Source organism: Dreissena polymorpha, chromosome 2, assembly GCF_020536995.1.
Source record: "Dreissena polymorpha isolate Duluth1 chromosome 2, UMN_Dpol_1.0, whole genome shotgun sequence".
Classification (NCBI taxonomy): Eukaryota; Metazoa; Mollusca; class Bivalvia; order Myida; family Dreissenidae; genus Dreissena; species Dreissena polymorpha.
Window position 1 is genome coordinate 2,915,151 of NC_068356.1, and position 18,589 is coordinate 2,933,739.

The window sequence follows — 18,589 nt, forward strand, 5'->3', positions numbered from 1 at the left end:
AATTCCAAATTATATGCAGAACAGTTCATTATATTCAATGGTTTAATGATATACTTCAGAAACAAATTGACATCCTTTTCACATGAAAATTTAACTTTCGCAGTCATGGAAAAAGAGCCTGCACAACACAGATCAAAATTACTGTTTATTTGTGGATCACCCCATATTTTGATACTCTATGCGCATAAATATCTCAAGTCTTCATAAAATCAGGACACAAAATTGTAATATATGTACTTAATTGACCAGGCTATAGTTATCAGATTATTATAAGCTCAATCAGTATATTTATATCATTATTTATGCTTTGTGTATTGAGAACATATACACAATCATGCAGTTACATGATAGCAATAAATAATAACAAAGCCATCCATACTATTAAGGTCATTGGCAAAGCCTATGGTAAAAAATGTGAACACATTGAGTGTAATCGCTCTCTCGTGCCAGCAAAAACAACACGTTGACAGGTTGTCATTTTTGACAGGTCTACTTTCACTTTCATTTTGTGATATCAAACTATCAACAATTATGTGGCTGAGAAAAATATCGCCATTGCTTATTAAATATAGTTTTTCTGTACATTTCTTCAATAAACTTACATCTGTATACACGATTTTCTTCATTAATTCAAACATTCCTAACAGGTTACCACTTTGTTTACATATTTCGCTTACATTTTGACGCGCGTAGGTAGGACCGCATTACCGCTTACGAAATGTGTATGGCGTATCATTTGGGTCGATTGTCAACAATTTGTACTTCGACATACACATTTTCTGAACAGCCAATCACAGTTGTCACTTGAGCCGCTTTTCCTTCAGATTTATTCATAATTAATGTTTAAAATATCTTTTTTAAAACTGAGAACAAAATAAATAAAAATATCAAAATTGAAAAACAAACATTTTACAAAGAAGTGTCAAGTATTTAATGCATTGAAATTCATTATATACCCATTTGAAGAAGATTCAAAGTTACCTTTTTTTAAATTAAAATTATCATGCATTTTGTGAGTATTTATAAACCATGTGGGGCGGAATATCACGGTCCAGCGCATTACTGTGTAGGAAATTCCCAACGGTAACCAAACAGTTACCAAACGATTACGGGATTAAAAATGTATAATAACCTCCCTAGTTTGGTCGTTTTTTGTGTTAACCATTGTTTGCATAAGTCAAAGGTTAATTCCGCCGCGCCAGGTAAAAAAAATATGCACATTATCCATGAGTTAGCGGTCTATAGTCGCATAATTTGGTATAAATCATAATAATAATGTTCAATACATAAGCTCAATATTTATTAGTTAGCAGTCGGTAGTCGCATAATTTGGTATAAATAATAATGATAATAATAATAATGTTCAATGTCAAATATCTCTTAAAGCAACAGATGTAAGGTATCTTCTGATTGGCTTACACTCAAGGGTCAGTAAAACTGTACGTCGATGTACTATTTTGTACGTCGAAGTACAAAAATGTACAATTTGTACGTCAAAGTACATTTTTCTTTTTACCTAGTAGGTCTTGTTGACTTTCGACCCAAATAGTCCGCCATAAATGTGTATTCATATTATTGCCTTCGAGGTACTTATCCGGTGTTTGACGGAAAGGGCCGAGAATGTGCGACTGTGGGTCAAGTTCCCCACGGGTACTACTTCCCTGTACCCCCAATTTTTTTTCCTTACCCAAAAGTTTTCGTACGAAATTTTTTTTCATACCAAATTTTGTTTCGTTCCCCTTTTTTTTTTTCGTTCCAAATTTTTTTTCGTACCCAATTTTTGTTCGTACTCAATTTGTTTTTCGTTACCAAATAAAAAATTTTTGTGCATATTTTTTTCGTAGCCAAAAGTTTCGTACCAATTTTTTTTGTACCTACATACACAATTGTGGTGATGTAGATAAACTTAAAGTGATGCTTTTATATCCATCCTCTTCAAAAGCATCGTCACACCAGTACTGTTAGTACTTTGATTTATTCTCTTTATTATATTGAAAAAGGAACTTAGCAAACGAAATGAATATTAGTCGTCGGAATACAGGCCAGCATACTAGATTCGAGATTCGGATTCGAGTCGCAATGGCCTTTTAACGATATATAATATCGCAAGCAATTACATAGCATTGAGTATCCAAACTAACTTGCTCACTTTTTCACGATCATCGTTTAAGTTTTCCTGAAATCCGCAAATATTGTGTTCGTAAAGTGATTAAATAGGACATAATTACTGATTGTATAAGCTTTGTCGATCAAATATGACACATGCAATCATTATACATGAGCATGTATGATAACATGAATGTTCTAGTAGGGTAGTAGAGATCGACACGTACCTTCACATACGTAGAATGGATTATCTTTCTTATCAACACAGGTCTTCCCACTTGAACAAGGATTTGGTACACACGGGTCTTCAAATAAATCATTTGATAACACAACAGTATGTCAAGCACTCAATTTTTTTTTTAAATTTCATTTGTTACTCTGCATGACAAAGTGTAGAAGATTCCCAAAATGTTATTTTGACCTATCATGGCGTTCCGAAGAAGCTAAACTAAGCGAAGCTTGGAATACGTTTCATCGCAAAGAAATCATATTTACTCCGCCTTCAAGATGTCCACCTATATTGGCACATTGATTATTATTTATACTTAATAAGTTCTTACTTTAATTTTTTAGCAGTATACGTTATATAATGATTATTTATATTTTCCTTTTGAATATTTACAAACCTTTACACTCGTGAACGCCACTCCTATAGTTCATCATGCAGATCGTTCCATTCGAGCAAAACTCGCTACAACGATCTGGAAATAAAACGTCTAAATTGAAAATTGTTTGGGCGAAAATCTATCTAATCTAATTATGATTATTCTAAATAAAATAGGTTTTACCGACATTGAAGTTAACGACGCAACTCCTGTGTCCTTAAACATCTTAACTTGAACGTTTTTATTTACGTTATTTAAATTGTTTTATGTAGCATTTTACAGTAGTAGTAATAGAAGTAGTAGTAGTAGTAGTAGCAGCAGTAGAAGAAGAAGTAGTAGTAGTAGTAGTTATAGTAGTAGTAGTAGTAGTAGTAGTAGTAGTAGTAGTAGTAGTAGTAGTAGTAGTTGTAGTAGTAGTTGTAGTAGTAGTAGTAGTAGTAGAAGTGGAGGAGGTGGAGGAGGAGGAGGAGGAGGAGAAGGAGTAGTAGTAGTAGTAGTAGTAGTAGTAGTAGTAGTAGTAGTAGTAGTAGAAGTAGTAGTAGTAGTAGTAGTAGTAGTAGTAGTAGTAGTAGTAGTAGTAGTAGTAGTAGTAGAAGTAGTAGTAGTAGTAGTAGTAGTAGTAGGAGGAGGAGGAGGAGGAGGAGGAGGAGGAGGAGGAGGAGGAGGAGATTAAGATGACATTAAATTTTGTGTAAGTTCATGCACGTACCCTTGCAACTGTAGTAGGTTACCATGTGGTTTGACCCAAAGTATTGTTCTGCTACACAAATCTGCGTATTGGTAAGACACGGACTGGGATCACAATGGACTACAAAAACATGTGCAACATTTGCAATAAAATAAACATTACTTCCAATACGATGTGCTCCTGTTTCTACTGGGGTTTTATTTTAAGTTCTTAGCGAGATTTGTTTTTATACGAGTTTTTTTTCCAATTCACACTTTTCCTGTTTTGGATGCTTTACTAGTAATAATAATACTTTTATCAGGAGTAGGGAGGAAATTTGCAGTAAAATGTTTTCACGACCAATCTCTACACAAGTTACTTAGCCGAAGTAAATCAAATGAATCTGCATATAAAACAAAACGCCAAACTTCTGACGCGTATTATACGTCATTGAATTATGTGTCAAGGAAGGACGCGAGTCATATTGCCTTTGAAACTAGATAGGCATGCAATTGATATGAAATATTTCTGTCTTTTCGATTGATCAAAATAAATATTAACTGAATAAGATGTGTTAAGATATAAAACCGAAATGAAGCAGGTGCGAATAATCGGTTTTCTGTAATATCTGCTCGTATTGGATGGCGCGATTGATTTAGCTGAAACTCTTATAAAATTCAATGAAATAATGTAGTAGCAGTCTTCGTTTGATCGTTTATCTAAACAGGTCATGTCTTTTATGAATGCAATTTTATGTTATGTAACGTAACAGGTTACATAACACTAATTTAGCAAAGTCACCAAAGAAATGTTTGTTTGTGTATCAAATTCAATAATTTTATCTATTGATAACGTGTTTATATAAATTCTGAATTTAATCTAGAATCTTTGATTATGAAATTGACCGATTTCATAACAAATTAGTATACCTGTATTGCATTTACGTTTTATTAAATCTATTGGTGGAGTGTTGGGACCACCTTATTGGCGGTCAGTTCATTTATGATAGAAATTAAATGAATAACATACTTATCTATATATGAATATATTCATTGACCGAAAAAATAACAAAGTATTATGATAACCATGGAAACTCATACATTTTCTGTGGGTCACAAGGTTCTTATATCCTAGAGCGACATAGATTTGCCGCAGCTGCAAAACTATGGGCAACCATTTACCATAAAAGATTAATGTGTTTTTATAGACGGTATGTTAGATTATTGAACTTGAATATTTAATGAACATGAACACTAATGAATGTATCCTGATGATTAAAGTACTTTGTGGTTTTATTTAATAGCAGAATAAAATTTTAATGATAATTTCATATGTGTTCTTGAAGTTGTGTATGCATTGTCATCCCATCGAATTATGCATCAGTTGTTAGATAGAAAAATTCTATCCACAAAGAATAACCCGAGTAAATTACCAGCCTTACAATAATTTTTTTGATAAATAAACATGTTGTTCTGTTTGTCGAGTGCCGATTAACAACTAATCTTGGTAATCAGAATCACATGGACCTCATGCGACATACGGTCTTATAACATATTTGAACAAGAAACCGTCGGAGACGGGTGATGCTCCCCAAAGGTCTTTTGTCACAATATTGCACTATATATTCAGATAAAAGGAAACGTCTTGAGGGGCATAACTTTGGACAAAATAATACGATGGATGGTTTAGCAACTTAACAATTTCAAAGGGCCATAACTCTCTAGTTAAATAATCTAATCTGGAACCACAAATAACATGCGCATCTCCTCAAGGTAGTTAAGCTTTCCATAAAGCTTCATTAAATTCTAATCAGTAGTTGGAGGACAAGAAATGCACTATATGTACAGTTAATGGAAAATTTCAAAGGGCCATAACTCTGTGAAAAATCATCCGACCATAACCGGCTGATATTATGCACATCTCCCCTTGGTAGTGAAGCGTCCCATAAATTTTAATTGAATTCCGGTCATTAATTGCTGAGAAATAGCCCGGACAAAAATTGTGCACGGACGGACGGACACACGGACAGACGAAGCGGCGACTATATGCTCACCCAAAAATGTTGGGGGAGCATAAAAACGGAGCTACTGACCGGACGTCGCATGCTGGTCTGGAGCAACGCTGGCCACATATTGCACACTATCCATATTCGAATGACGGTCATATACTTATTCCAAAATAAATTAGAATAATCCTGTATTTAGAATTTGAGTTAAGATCGAAATCAATTAGCTACGTGTGTATTTTATTATTGACACGTTTCGGAGGAACCATAATTTGTGTCTTAATAAAACATTATTTGTGTTCAATGGAGTGCGTACAGTGATGTGGTACGTTTATTAAATTTGCACGGAGGCATCTAACTTGTTTCTGTTAAAGTGATATTATGCGCATCTAACAGTAGTTTATGCTATGTTTATAAGTTTCTATCGCAACCGTTGTTTATTGTTGGAGTTTTCACTTCATATACACTTATATTTGTTAATAAAGCATCACCATACTTAAACAATATCCCGGAAAGAGAAAAATAATACATTTGAGTATCAACCGTACTTTTGTTTTGACAACTGACGACAGATATTATTCGATGTGAATCTAAATTAAGTTTTAGTGCAGATTCGTTCATACGACACACAAACACTTACTCCGATCCTTATAAAAAGACAGTTCCACTCGGCTTAGAGGACTGTACAGTCATGTAAAATATCGAATGTAATACATATTTTGTAGAAACAACTGGAAGCAAAATGAGTTGCTTATAATTTGTCAGTTACCACATTTTAACTTACTCTTTTGACCTGTCAATTCTTTTCAGCTCAATTCAACAGTGAAAAATGCGCATAATATCAAACCTGCCCTTACATGGGACTGTAAATGTCTATTTAGAAGTATGTGAACATCGCTATTTTTTTCAAATTACTAGTAATCCGTATTGTTAGATTCGTTACATTTACGTTTAAGTATTGTGTTAACAAATAAGTTTTAAACTCAATCTTTGCGCAAGGGGAACACAATAATTAATTACAGATAGATTAAAAAGAATGAATTGAAAGGGTTAGTTCCGACTTTATTCTAGAAATTTGCTGCATTGTGCAGAATAATTTTCAAGATGAACGAACATCAAACTTCAAGTACACGAATTACCTGGATGGCAACTGCTACACACGGACTGTTGGTGTCCCGATTGATGATGACAATTTGCTTGAAATGTTTCACTTCCACAGTTACAGTCACTGTCTTGCCTGCATGCAACTGCAATTAGAATATAAATATACGCAAGAGAATGATGCATTCCATGCATGAATCTAAAGGAGAATGTTATTCTGCTAAATTAGGTTCTTATGTTGCTTCATTATATTTGCCCAATACATAGTGCTATTTTGGTTCATGTATAATGATGATTTATTGCGTATTATGGTTTTCTTTCCATAAGACATGGAATGTACGAATTTTAAGTTACGGTTCAAATATATATGTCAAATTCTTGCATGTAAATGACTGATGCATCCATTGAGAATGTTGTTTTGCTTTGTTAATTTCACATGGTTACTGTTATCTAAAATGGCAATTGCAGTAAATGCACTTACAAATAACAGTTCAACATGTCGAAAACAAGTACTACGCATTAAGCGTATTGCACTGAGCTACTCGAAATTAAACAAACTTGACCAAGACTTTTGTCAATTTCAGTGTGAGATGGTATTATTATTTAACAACTAACAAAATAAAATACATTTCCTTCTTATTTCATGCTCTTGTAAGATGAATAAAATGAACGAAATTCGATAACATTTTTATAACATTTTGTGTCTCATTATATTACGAAAACGTTTCTAACCATGTAGCGGAAAATAGTGAAAAAGTTCAAATATTCCCATTAAATAAATTAAATGCCTATGTTTTGTAGAGGTAAACAATACGCTTTTACATACGGTTGGAATACGGTTTTCGTGCGCTCACCATGAGAAATCATTAAACCACTATGTAATTGCCATTTTAAATGTTTTACAGTTAGTATTAACCATTTTAGTACAATTTTTACAAAAGTATTTAAAATATAATGGTCGACTTGAAGCCGATTTGCTTTATCGGTTGTCTGTAATATATACTTGTGTTCTATACATATGGATAGTTAAAGTTGAGAACTGCGTGACCTTAAATAATGAAATCGTATTCATTTGGTTGCAGTCTTTGTTAAGGTGTATGTTTTTCGTGCATTAGTCGACTCTTATTATTCTCTTTAACGAATCTACTATGACATACCAGTATAAACTTTCTGTTTGAAATATAAATTGATGCAGTCAATAGCGGATAAACAACCAATCCTGTAATTAAAATATGTTACACAAACTGGACGCCGTGACATCTTGTTTTGTTTTGGAAGAATTACTCATATACAAATTAATACAATAATGCGATCATATATCATTCAAACACTGAAAGTGAAAATTAAAGTTAATTAGAAGGTTTGTATTTTATGGTTTAGAGGTTTGAGTTTAACCATAATTTATGTTTGAAAATATCATTTTGGCTATTGGATTGGTCAATTGATTAAATACGAATTGAGGAACCTTGCAATATTTTGTCAGTTAACACTGATTTTGTATATCATAGAAAGTGCAATTTTGAGTTACGGAAACATCAAGATTAGATACCAAATAAATAGTTATTGTTATATTTGTTAAATTTACTTTAATTTGGAATTCCTTTTAACAATAAAACTATAACATAACGGTAGTCGAACCAAAGTAATAACTATAACTTTCGTAAACAGACTACATAGAAGACGCTACTTTCTTTCTTTGCTTGTATTTATCTGAATCGTAAAATGCACTTAACTTATTCTATACAATCCGCTGCATATTGCTGAAAAAATTGAAATGTAAGTACAACAAAAAAATAAATACAGCACCTTGCTTGCAATCACAATAGGGCGGTCTGTGGTCCCCGTGAATGTCAACACATGTGGCGTGCAAGTTGTAATCTGCACAGGGGGGGCAGTCATGGTCGCTACGGCATGCCTCAACAGAGTAACCTGCAAATAATTTAGGTAAGTATATATCTAACAGAATGTACCGCAGTAAATGACAGATGCTAAATGAGTATTGCATGATGATACATGCCATATGAATTTGGCTAAATGACACATGACTATCGTAAAATGTTTTCACAGGAGACATTCTTGCGTTTTCGTTTTTTTCTTTCTATCACTTTTGGCATATAAATTAAGTTGTGCGTTAGGATTTAAGTGCAAATGGCCATTTTTTGCATGTTAACGACAAAATGCATCCATTTAGTGTGTTGTTTCATCCAACAAGATTTTATTGCTTTGTATATTTCACTTGATGACTGTTTTGGTTCAATATGACAATTATAGTTTATGCACTTATTAATGACAGTACTGTTCCATACGTGGGAAACAACCACTAAGCATTAAGCGTGTTTCCTGAACGAAGTTTATCAAATATACTTAGATATCATGCTCTTGTTAGAAGATTTTATAAAATGTTTAAAATAGGATTACAAATAAATGCTTATTTTGTTTATCTTTACGTTACAAATATGATCGAAATAGATAACAAACATTTAGTTCACTGGTTAAGAGAGGAAATAGTGGCACATTATCTGAATTTCGATCACTAATTTACATACTTATATTTAATTGAAATTTATTGGTTTGCCCTTTATTAACAAAAGGTTCTATGTATGTTAACGATGTGATTGCTGATATGTTGGTAAAAAAGTAATCCAGTAAAAGTAATAAAGTCCAAAAACTCGGTAAAAAGCCAGAGTTTAATGATCAAATCATGATTTTATTTGAGCTAGATTGAAATGATGAGTTTATCATACACTGGCATTCTCCCTTTTTTACCACATAGCTTGTGTGAATTTAAATCACATGTTACTAACAACCGGAAAAAACGACAGTGCATCGCAGGGAAATATTTAACCCTTAAATACATGTTCAGTTGTATTTTTGCCAAAAGAGGGCGTATTAACGTCCGTAGAAGACTACTCTTAGTATGATGGCATCGGTCAGCACTTGTGTTCGTCTATTTGTGCATCTAAGGCACCCACACGTAGGGGAATAACACAAATCTGCACACAGAAAAAGTCCGTTGATATTTTGGAAAAATAATTAATTCTAAAAACATTTAAACAATTGAGTCTGCATATGATCTTTCCAAATATAAACCACAAGTTGCATTTATGTGGTTTCCTAATTAATAACAAATTCTTGGTGATTCGACATGATCAAATGCTTTCATTGGTTTTTAGAGTTTCCAATGTAATCGATACAGATAATCTCGTTCCTACACAACGGCAGAGAATTCCACTTTCAGTATTCTTTCATATTCAAGAACTAATTTTTGGAAACACTTAAATAAAGAATCAAGTATACTATCACCGGCTATACTTGGCTCTTGAGTCATCGCACGATATTCGCCGCTATTTAATATAAAAAAGTGAAATTCCAGCTGCTAATGCAGTATTGAATTCTCATTATATACAATAAGTTGGTTCTTTATTTAAGTACTTTATCCTAATGATATATATAAACTTAAGCATACTTTTCGAGAGTATGTCTTATCCTTGGAGCGGTCGATGCACAGCATGGAGAGATTAAACGATTTTTATGGAGTACCAAATCAATTACTTTGCCCAATGATATCCACACATCATTTTAGTGTAAAAATGTATGCACATAAAATTACAATCAAAATCAAATAGCAATACATTACAATATTTTAATAACCAGTAAATGGTACGATGCAAAGCAGAAGAAAAGAACTATAACTAAACTTGCAAACGTACGGTGTATGGGAACGCAATCAATTATAGAATAATTATACTGCAATCAATTTTAGATCAATCATACCGTTTGCTTCCATAAGAATTAGATTTTAATTAATTGCAAGTGCTAAAGAGCCTTTACGATGCAACACGACGCATACAACGCAAACATTAAACTTAAAACTAGGAATAAAACTGGTATCAACTCCTTGGAGCCGGAATAAAGGCTAGCCGATCCGCATGCTTAGCCGATCAATAATAACTTATAATGGAACGTTCACAATTGATAACATATTGGTAACATACAAATTAATAAGAAAATGAAATAAAAACGGTCGATGAAAATACAGATAAAGATAGAAAAGTTTTCATGGCGTCTTTGATTGAAATCTTTAGAAAAAAAGCGCCAGGTAGTTTAAAATCCTGTTCGTTGTCACGCAATTTCAGGCGGTAATAATGGTTGTATAAGTTCTTATTACATATCTCCAGTTTCGTATGCTAAGATTAAATTAAGCTTTTAAGAACGCAGTAAACATTATTTCAAACTTATACTTTTTTTAATAGTTTTAAGCTTTTTGGCCTGGGGCGAAGCCCTAAGGCCATAGTAATGATGCAAATTTCTGAGACATTCAGAATTGGCTGGCTGCCAAAACAACCACGAATGAATTCCTAAAAGTCCGATTAACCACTTGGCAGTCCTTCATGCGCAATCAAAGAAGAGGGACCTATACAAACAAATAGGTCCCTGCAAAGAAGTTCTCAATAACCCGCATTGTAAATACAGAACATCACTATATAACATGACAGTGTCATAAAAAGTGTAAAAAATATTATTGAAGCAAAATTGCTAAGCATTGGGTACGGCCTAGTTTTTATTATTGTTTGCATATTCATGCGAGAATAAGTTCCTCACTTGACGGTCTAGGCCGAAAATATAAGAGTGTCTACGTAGATAGTAAGAAGATTTTTTTCTGATACATTTTTTAAGGTATTAGCACTCTAATGAACTTCGTGCAATATCGCCTTCTTTCTTACATATCCGTCACTCCGAACGTTATCCGGGAATGTGCGGAAAACTACGAATATTCTATAAATACGCTATGAAATACTTAATTAAGGAACCGCTAAATACAATGACAACAAATTCGGCCGACATTGTACCTGACAGATTGGGTCGTTTAAAGAAAAAGCAATTTGCTATATTGAAAGAGATAGATTAATAAAAGTGTTATTATTGTTCATATTACTGTGACTGGAGTTAATGATAAATATCACATATCGTTACTATAAATAGTAACAAAATGACGTCGCGAGCGGGACGTTATTCATATATAGCGGGCCAATATAAATGATATCAGCCCTAGGGCCGATTTTTCATATCAGAAAATAATGGGATCGCGCGGCTAATACTGAACAATATGGCGTCCACATTCAGCCTTAGCCATAAAGAAGTAAAACATCATCTACTGGTTATATAAGCTGAGTTATAACCATATATTTTTTTCGTAAAATTTAATTTGCTTCCATGACGAAGTAAATTCTGGACACATTTCTTCATCGCCATCCATCTTTTCCATTTAAAAGGACTTGATGTAAGCAGGCAATTCTTTGAGGATAGACATTCTTTGATCGACTGACAAAGGAAGGACGTATTCATCAAAGAAATTACCCTTTAAATTCAACATCGATTTCCTTCAAACAGTTAAAGAACCATTCACTGACGCTTATCTTAAATTTAGGCATAATCCATCAATTGTTCAAAAAAACATCGCGTTATTCGAGTCGACATTTTAACGAAATCGAAAATGCAGTCTCACCACTTTCATTCCAGTTTTATATCCCAACACTGTTATTCACATTCATAATATTATATTAATCCATCGTAAACACACTAATCGTTCGATGCTTAACAAAATATTTAACTGTTAAATAAAACACTCCAAGTCCGATTTGTTGTTAGTCTAGGTAGTTTCGTCATTGAAATGACGTCACATGAGGTATGTCATAAACTGCGTAATCAATTAAATGAAAATAAAAGTACGGAAAGCTGTTTCTGTATAAATGTTCGTGGAGGACCAAAATAGTATGATATGTGATATAAACGATAACACACGACATAGCTGGGCCGGGCGTCTACAATCGGCCCTTGCCGAATAATGGCCCTCGGGCCATTATAGATGGCCCATTATAGACGCCCGGCCCAGCTCTGCCGTGTGTTATTGTCTAAACGTCAACTAATGCATGGCAGTGTTGATATTTATGAAGAAAACGATTCCTGGAAATACGAATGTCAAACGCTTGAAAAATTTTACCACTGTGAAGAATAACGTTTAGAACCCGTGTCACTTACAAAATGTAATATTATTGGTGAGCAGTAAAAGGGGATAAGGTGGATTTATGCTTGTGTGATGACTGTAGCCATGTGAACGGGTTATCGTACGGCAAAACATCACGTAAAGAAGGGTCTTCAACTTTTCAAGAAAGGAATTCCTTGTTCTGCTATCAACACAAAGCTCGGAACCGGAAGGTACATGGATTATGCAATATTTTTTTCAAGTATAACAGTTTCATAATTCATAATTGGAGTAAAGTAGATTTTGTAGGAAAAGTGCACCTTGTCAGTGATTTTTACCACATAATCAGGCTCATATTTGCTTACATTTCGAAAAAGAAAAAATGCCATATAAGGAAAAAGTTGTGTTTTTAATACATGGAAATCAAGGACAACGTATTTGAATTTTATGACCAAGTAATGATGTTTTGTCTCAAACAAACAACATAAAAGTATATTATGTCCCAAATACTAAAATTAATATTCTGAAAATGATATACCAATGACAGCTACTTGTGTGATCACCTAAATTATGTATTATGGCTATTCAAATTTAAATGCTGCATAATTATTATCTTTTAAGCAATGATCAACAACATTGGTGGTCTAGGAACGGTTAATTAATTTTTGTCAACACTGTATGTTCCAATGATCAATTGAACTTAAAGAAAATGGAAATACATGCGGGAAGGACGTACATTCATCAAGTTTCAACTATCTCCTTTATAGCAGACTGGCTTATAAGATGGAAACGAAGTAGGTATTTCATTGATTTATGTGATTGTCAATATAGAACCAATGTTTTTAAGTAATAAATAAAATGTAACGTTAATAGTCAGTTTCATATCCAGTAGCGATATATGTGTATATATGTGGTGTTTACACTTACTTGTTAATCCAGTTTAAAAGGGTATCATATAAAATACTAGTAATGACATGCTATGTCGTGAATGTCTGAATAAATAAAAACGATGACGCATATCATAATAGATTATGTAACACTTCTCATGAAACACTAATGTCAGTTCTTACTCCTATACAAGTGCTTGTATACATCTGTATATGATTGTTTTGTTAAATAACATAAAGAAAATGTTGTCAATTTATAGAAACAACTTTGAGAAGGCTTATTGAAGCCAAATTAATAAGAAAATACCAAATAGTATTATTTTAATAAACAAAAATGGTTAAAATTATTCATACACAATTTGCAATTATGCAAAATTTTGTTCGACTGAATCTGCCTGAATATAACTACATGTACTAGTCAAATATCAACTTCAAAGGAACAATGGTGTTATCGTTTCAGTGATACATTTTATGCTGTTTATCTATGCAGGAGGAAAATGAAACCAGACAGATTATGGACTAAAATTCAACCCGTAAAAAAAGCTAGTAACTTGCAGTCACCGAGTGTTCTTGTTTACAGTCATGTGTTCAATTGACTTCCAAATTATCAAAGATATTGCTTTCAAACTTCAAATATTTTGTTACTACCATGAGGGTACTGTCCTGGCAAGTTAAATTGTACCTTGACATTTGAATGACCTTGACTCTCAAGGTCACAAGAACACATTTTAGTTGAATTTTTATAACGTTTTTATGTATGATAAGATTGAATACATAATTTGACAATACACCTCTTACTTGAATACCACAATGGACTCCACCCAAACAAAACAATACCCCACGCACCAACCCAGAATACCTGCACCCCCATTTTTTTCCTTTTATATTTTTGAAAGATTGTCTAATAAATGACCACACCCCACATTATACCCCGCTCATACCCCCCCTACCCAACCCCCCAAAAATATTTTTTTTCTTTGAAACATGGTAAAAAAATAAATATTTATTTACATTATTTTGAAGGACCATCCAAACATCCCACCAAAGCTATTGCTATCAAACTTAAAAAAAATATTAGTCTATGTCTTTACAAATGTTCAATAGATTGTTGAAAATATACCTGAACTATTACCTTGACCTTATTGAATAATTTGAACAATTTCCCCATTATGGCCTATGTTATACTGTCAAGCACTCGAATAGTCGAGCGCGCTGTCCTCTGACAGCTCTTGTTTTCTTTAATTTCCATTCAAGCATACAGTGTAAATGATTTCTATGTTCGAAGATTGTAATTTTATTTTACCATGTTTGTTTTATGCCCCCTTTTGAAGAAAAGGGGGCATGTAGTGATCGGACTGTCCGCCTTTCCGTCTGTCCGTCTTTCCGTCACACTTTGCGTTTAGGTTTCGAAAATGCTCTTAAATGCTTTGTCTCTTGTGATAAAGCCTTCATATTTGGCATGCATGTGTATATGGACAAGGCCCTTCCATTCGCACAAAAATGTTGACCCCTGTGACCTTGACCTTGAACTTAGGGTCTGCGTTCAGGTTTCAAAATCTGCGTTAAGGTTTCGAAAAATGCTCATAACTTCTATGTCCCTTGAGATATAACCTTCATATTTGGTATGCATGTTTATATGAACAAGGCCTTTCCATACGCACACAAATTTTGACCCCTGTGACCTTGACCTTGATCTTAGGGTCCGCGTATAGGTTTCGAAATCTGCGTTTAGGTTTCGAAAAATGCAATAACGTCTATCAAAGCATTTATAGGGGGCATATGTCATCCTATGGTGATCTTGTTTGTCAATTTATTTAAAAAATGACTCGTGACTAGAGATTGCAATTTTTCTCGTTTTCGAAGGATGATGATATCACTTGTTTATTAATTTTTATGCCCCCCCCCCATCGAAGAAGAGGGGGTATATTGTTTTGCACATGTCGGTCGGTCCGTCCACCCGATGGTTTCCGGATGATAACTCGAGAACGCTTAGGCCTAGGATCATGAAACTTCATAGGTAAATTGATCATGACTGGCAGATGACCCCTATTGATTTTCAGGTAACTAGGTCAAAGGTCAAGGTCACAGTGACTCGAAACAGTAAAATGGTTTCAGGATAATAACTCAATAATGCTTACGCTTAGGATCATGAAACTTCATAGGTACATTGATAATGACTGGCAGATTACCACTATTGATTTTCAGGTCACTAGGTCAAATGTAAAGGTCACATTGACTCGAAACAGTAAAATGGTTTCTGGATGATTACTCAAGAATGCTTACGACTAGGATCATGAAACTTCATAGGAACATTGATCATGACTGGCAGATGATCCCTATTGATTTTCTGGTCACTAGATCAAAGGTCAAGGTCCCATTGACTCGAAACAGTAAAATGGTTTCCAGATGATTACTCAAGAAGCTTTAGGCCTAGAATCATGAAACTTCATAGGTACATTGATAATAACTGACAGATGACCCCATTTGATTTTCAGGTCACTAGGTCAAATGTCAAGGTCACATTGACTCGAAATAGTAAAATGGTTTCCGGATGATAACTCAAGAATCCTTATGCATAGGATTATGAAACTTCATAGGTACATTGATCATGACTGGCAGATGACCCCTATTAATTTTCAGGTCACTAGGTTAAAGGTCAAGGTCACAGTTACAAAAAACGTATTAACACAATGGCTTCCACTACAACTGACAGCCCATATGGGGGGGCATGCATGTTTTACAAACAGCCCTTGTTTCTTTATTCTTTTTGTCACATGTTAGAAACTATCATATTTGTATATATTATGCATTTAGCTATTTATACATACTAAAAAAGTGTTGTTTGTTCATCATTTGGATGAATAAGAGTAAATTTTGTAAATAAATGGTTAACAAAAAATGGAGGACATAAATTTGGGGGGTTCAAAACTGAAAATGACGACCGGGATGAAACCAGGGCGTTGCCGTAGCTCTGCCGGGGTCTGATGTCGGTATTGACACGGTGAGTGCCGGCGGTGTTACGGTATACCGGGGCTCTGCCGGGACGCTGCCGGCGGCTTTCACCGGGGCACTACCGACGACAACTGGGGCTATGCTGGGACGCTGCCGGCTTTCACCGGGGCACTACCGGCGACAACCAGGGCTTGACCGGGATAAACCGTAGCCAGTCCGGGTTGACCGGGACTCTGCCGGGCTGTTGACCGGCTTCAACCGGGCCGGCAACGGGAAATAGTGTGACTGCGTTAAAAAATGTCTACGCTACGAATCATCCCGGTTCTCGCCGATCGACCGGCGTAAGCAAACCGGGATGGACCGCGGCTCTACCGGCAAAAGTGAGACTTTGGCTTAAGTGGATTTTCTTTTGTATACTAATTACAAAGGAAGTATGGGTGTTTTCCTGATCTGTTAATTATGTAATAAAAAACTGCTTTAGGCTATTGAGAGGTATTTATTTGACGCCAACAATAACAGTTTTTTGTGGCCATGTTGTTGGTGCATATCTTCACCGCCTATGTAGACAAACCTCTACCAGATCTGTAGAGTTGAACAAAAGGTTATGGTTCCCATAACCAGTATCGTGTGGTGCTCCACCGTCTATGTACGCTGTAGTATATACACAACTATTGTCTTTTCTTGCAGTCTCTGAGCTTCTGCACTCAACCGCTAGGGTCAATCAGTATAAATTCGTACAAAGGGAGAAATTCGGACAAAACATCCTAAATGCATTTTACGTCACACTAAACCTAGCCCCAGGCCGTCAGCGCCTACAGCGCTTCCATTATAATAACCTGCATGTTACATCATCCAGATTAAAATTACTTTTGTCATGACGTAAGCAATCTTGCGTTGTATACCAGTTGACGAATAATTACGTAAAACTAGGGACTTTACAACATTATATTCACCTTACTGATAAGATCAACTCGAAACGATGAAAGAACTTCGGCGTTTAATGAACAGATAATAAAATCGTAGCTAAATAAGCATGTAGTTTTAATAAAAGCGAACAGACATTATCATTAAACATAGAAATATATATCAAGATAAATAAGTAGATGTTAAGTATTCAATTAAAAATATCAACTTACAGATATTGCGTCTCAAAGTATCCTTTCAAAACTGTGCTTGGTTGATTTCATTATTTAAAAAAGTGTTTATTGTATCGATATCTAGAATACTTCATTATATTTTGGAGTTGCAAATTGTATTAAACTTTGATCATTCAATATGACGGTCCTCGACAACTTAGAATGGTTTTTATTCGAAAATAGGTTGAAGAATGTATACACTAAATATAGGCACGATGTCTGAATTATTAGCTTTATAACAGAAAGCTAGAAACAACAGCTGACGACTGACCTCGAAAATTGCCTTTATCATCACATAATCATATTTGCCGCTGTCGGCAATCGATTGATTGTGCTTATACGTGCACACATTACGTTTACTAGATAGAAAGAACAAACATTGAACAATAAGAGTTAAAAGTTATTGCTTGGTATGTACATATGCGTACATGCATTACTTTCGGCGATTGTTTAAAATATCATTCGCAAATTACGCAAAAACAGACATGGTATAGCCTACCTCTGTAAAATATCACTTGTGTTAGCGCTAAACATGCGATACCCAAGAGCATGGCTGTGTTCCGCAGAAATCACTGTCTTACAGAATGGGACATGACTTGAGCAATGTTTTTATCATTACAATCGGAATTTGTTTAGGCCAATAAGGTCATGAGTCCATAGATAAATGTGTGAGACAGTAGGGCAGTAAAATGTTTGTCTGTTATTCACACAACTCATACAGTTGTGAAAGAAATAAAAGTGCTTTTTTTACACGTAAGACATTTGCATAGTTATTTCCTTGTTAAGTATACGACAAATTGAAATCCAAAGTGTTTGTTGTGATGAATCTTTTTGTCGAAAATGATGATTTTATACTTGAGTATTATAATGTCCCTAAAATTATTGAATGATTTACGCATACTAATGTGATAAAAAAAGTGTCTCCGCCACGTTTCTGGCAGGATGTTTTCAGTTAAGTGGCGTGGTTAAAGACGAATGCAGTCCCCTATTGACAAAACAAAAGAAACAGACCATATCCAATTAGAAAGCTTGCATACAATTATAAAGATAACCTAACCTTAGTTAATTTTAAAAGGTCAGCTTGACAGGAAATTAAAAATAAATACACATTTGTGGTAATTTTATGTTTTATAGTGCAAAAAGTTTC

At 34.4% G+C, this 18,589-nt stretch overlaps 1 protein-coding gene across 1 annotated transcript in view; it reads right to left on the bottom strand.

Moving 5' to 3' along the window:
* LOC127865635 (protein jagged-2-like) overlaps positions 1 to 18,074 on the bottom strand; it is a 26,450-nt gene extending 8,376 nt beyond the window's left edge. Inside the window, exons 1-6 of the mRNA XM_052405543.1 lie at positions 17,942 to 18,074; positions 8,291 to 8,413; positions 6,523 to 6,630; positions 3,421 to 3,519; positions 2,733 to 2,807; positions 2,334 to 2,411 (exon numbers count right to left, since the gene is read on the bottom strand). Coding sequence (XP_052261503.1) covers positions 2,334 to 2,411; positions 2,733 to 2,807; positions 3,421 to 3,519; positions 6,523 to 6,630; positions 8,291 to 8,413; positions 17,942 to 17,993 — 535 coding nt within the window. The 5' untranslated portion in view covers positions 17,994 to 18,074. The remainder of the gene's footprint in view (positions 1 to 2,333; positions 2,412 to 2,732; positions 2,808 to 3,420; positions 3,520 to 6,522; positions 6,631 to 8,290; positions 8,414 to 17,941) is intronic.
* Between the last annotated feature and the right edge of the window lie 515 nt (positions 18,075 to 18,589).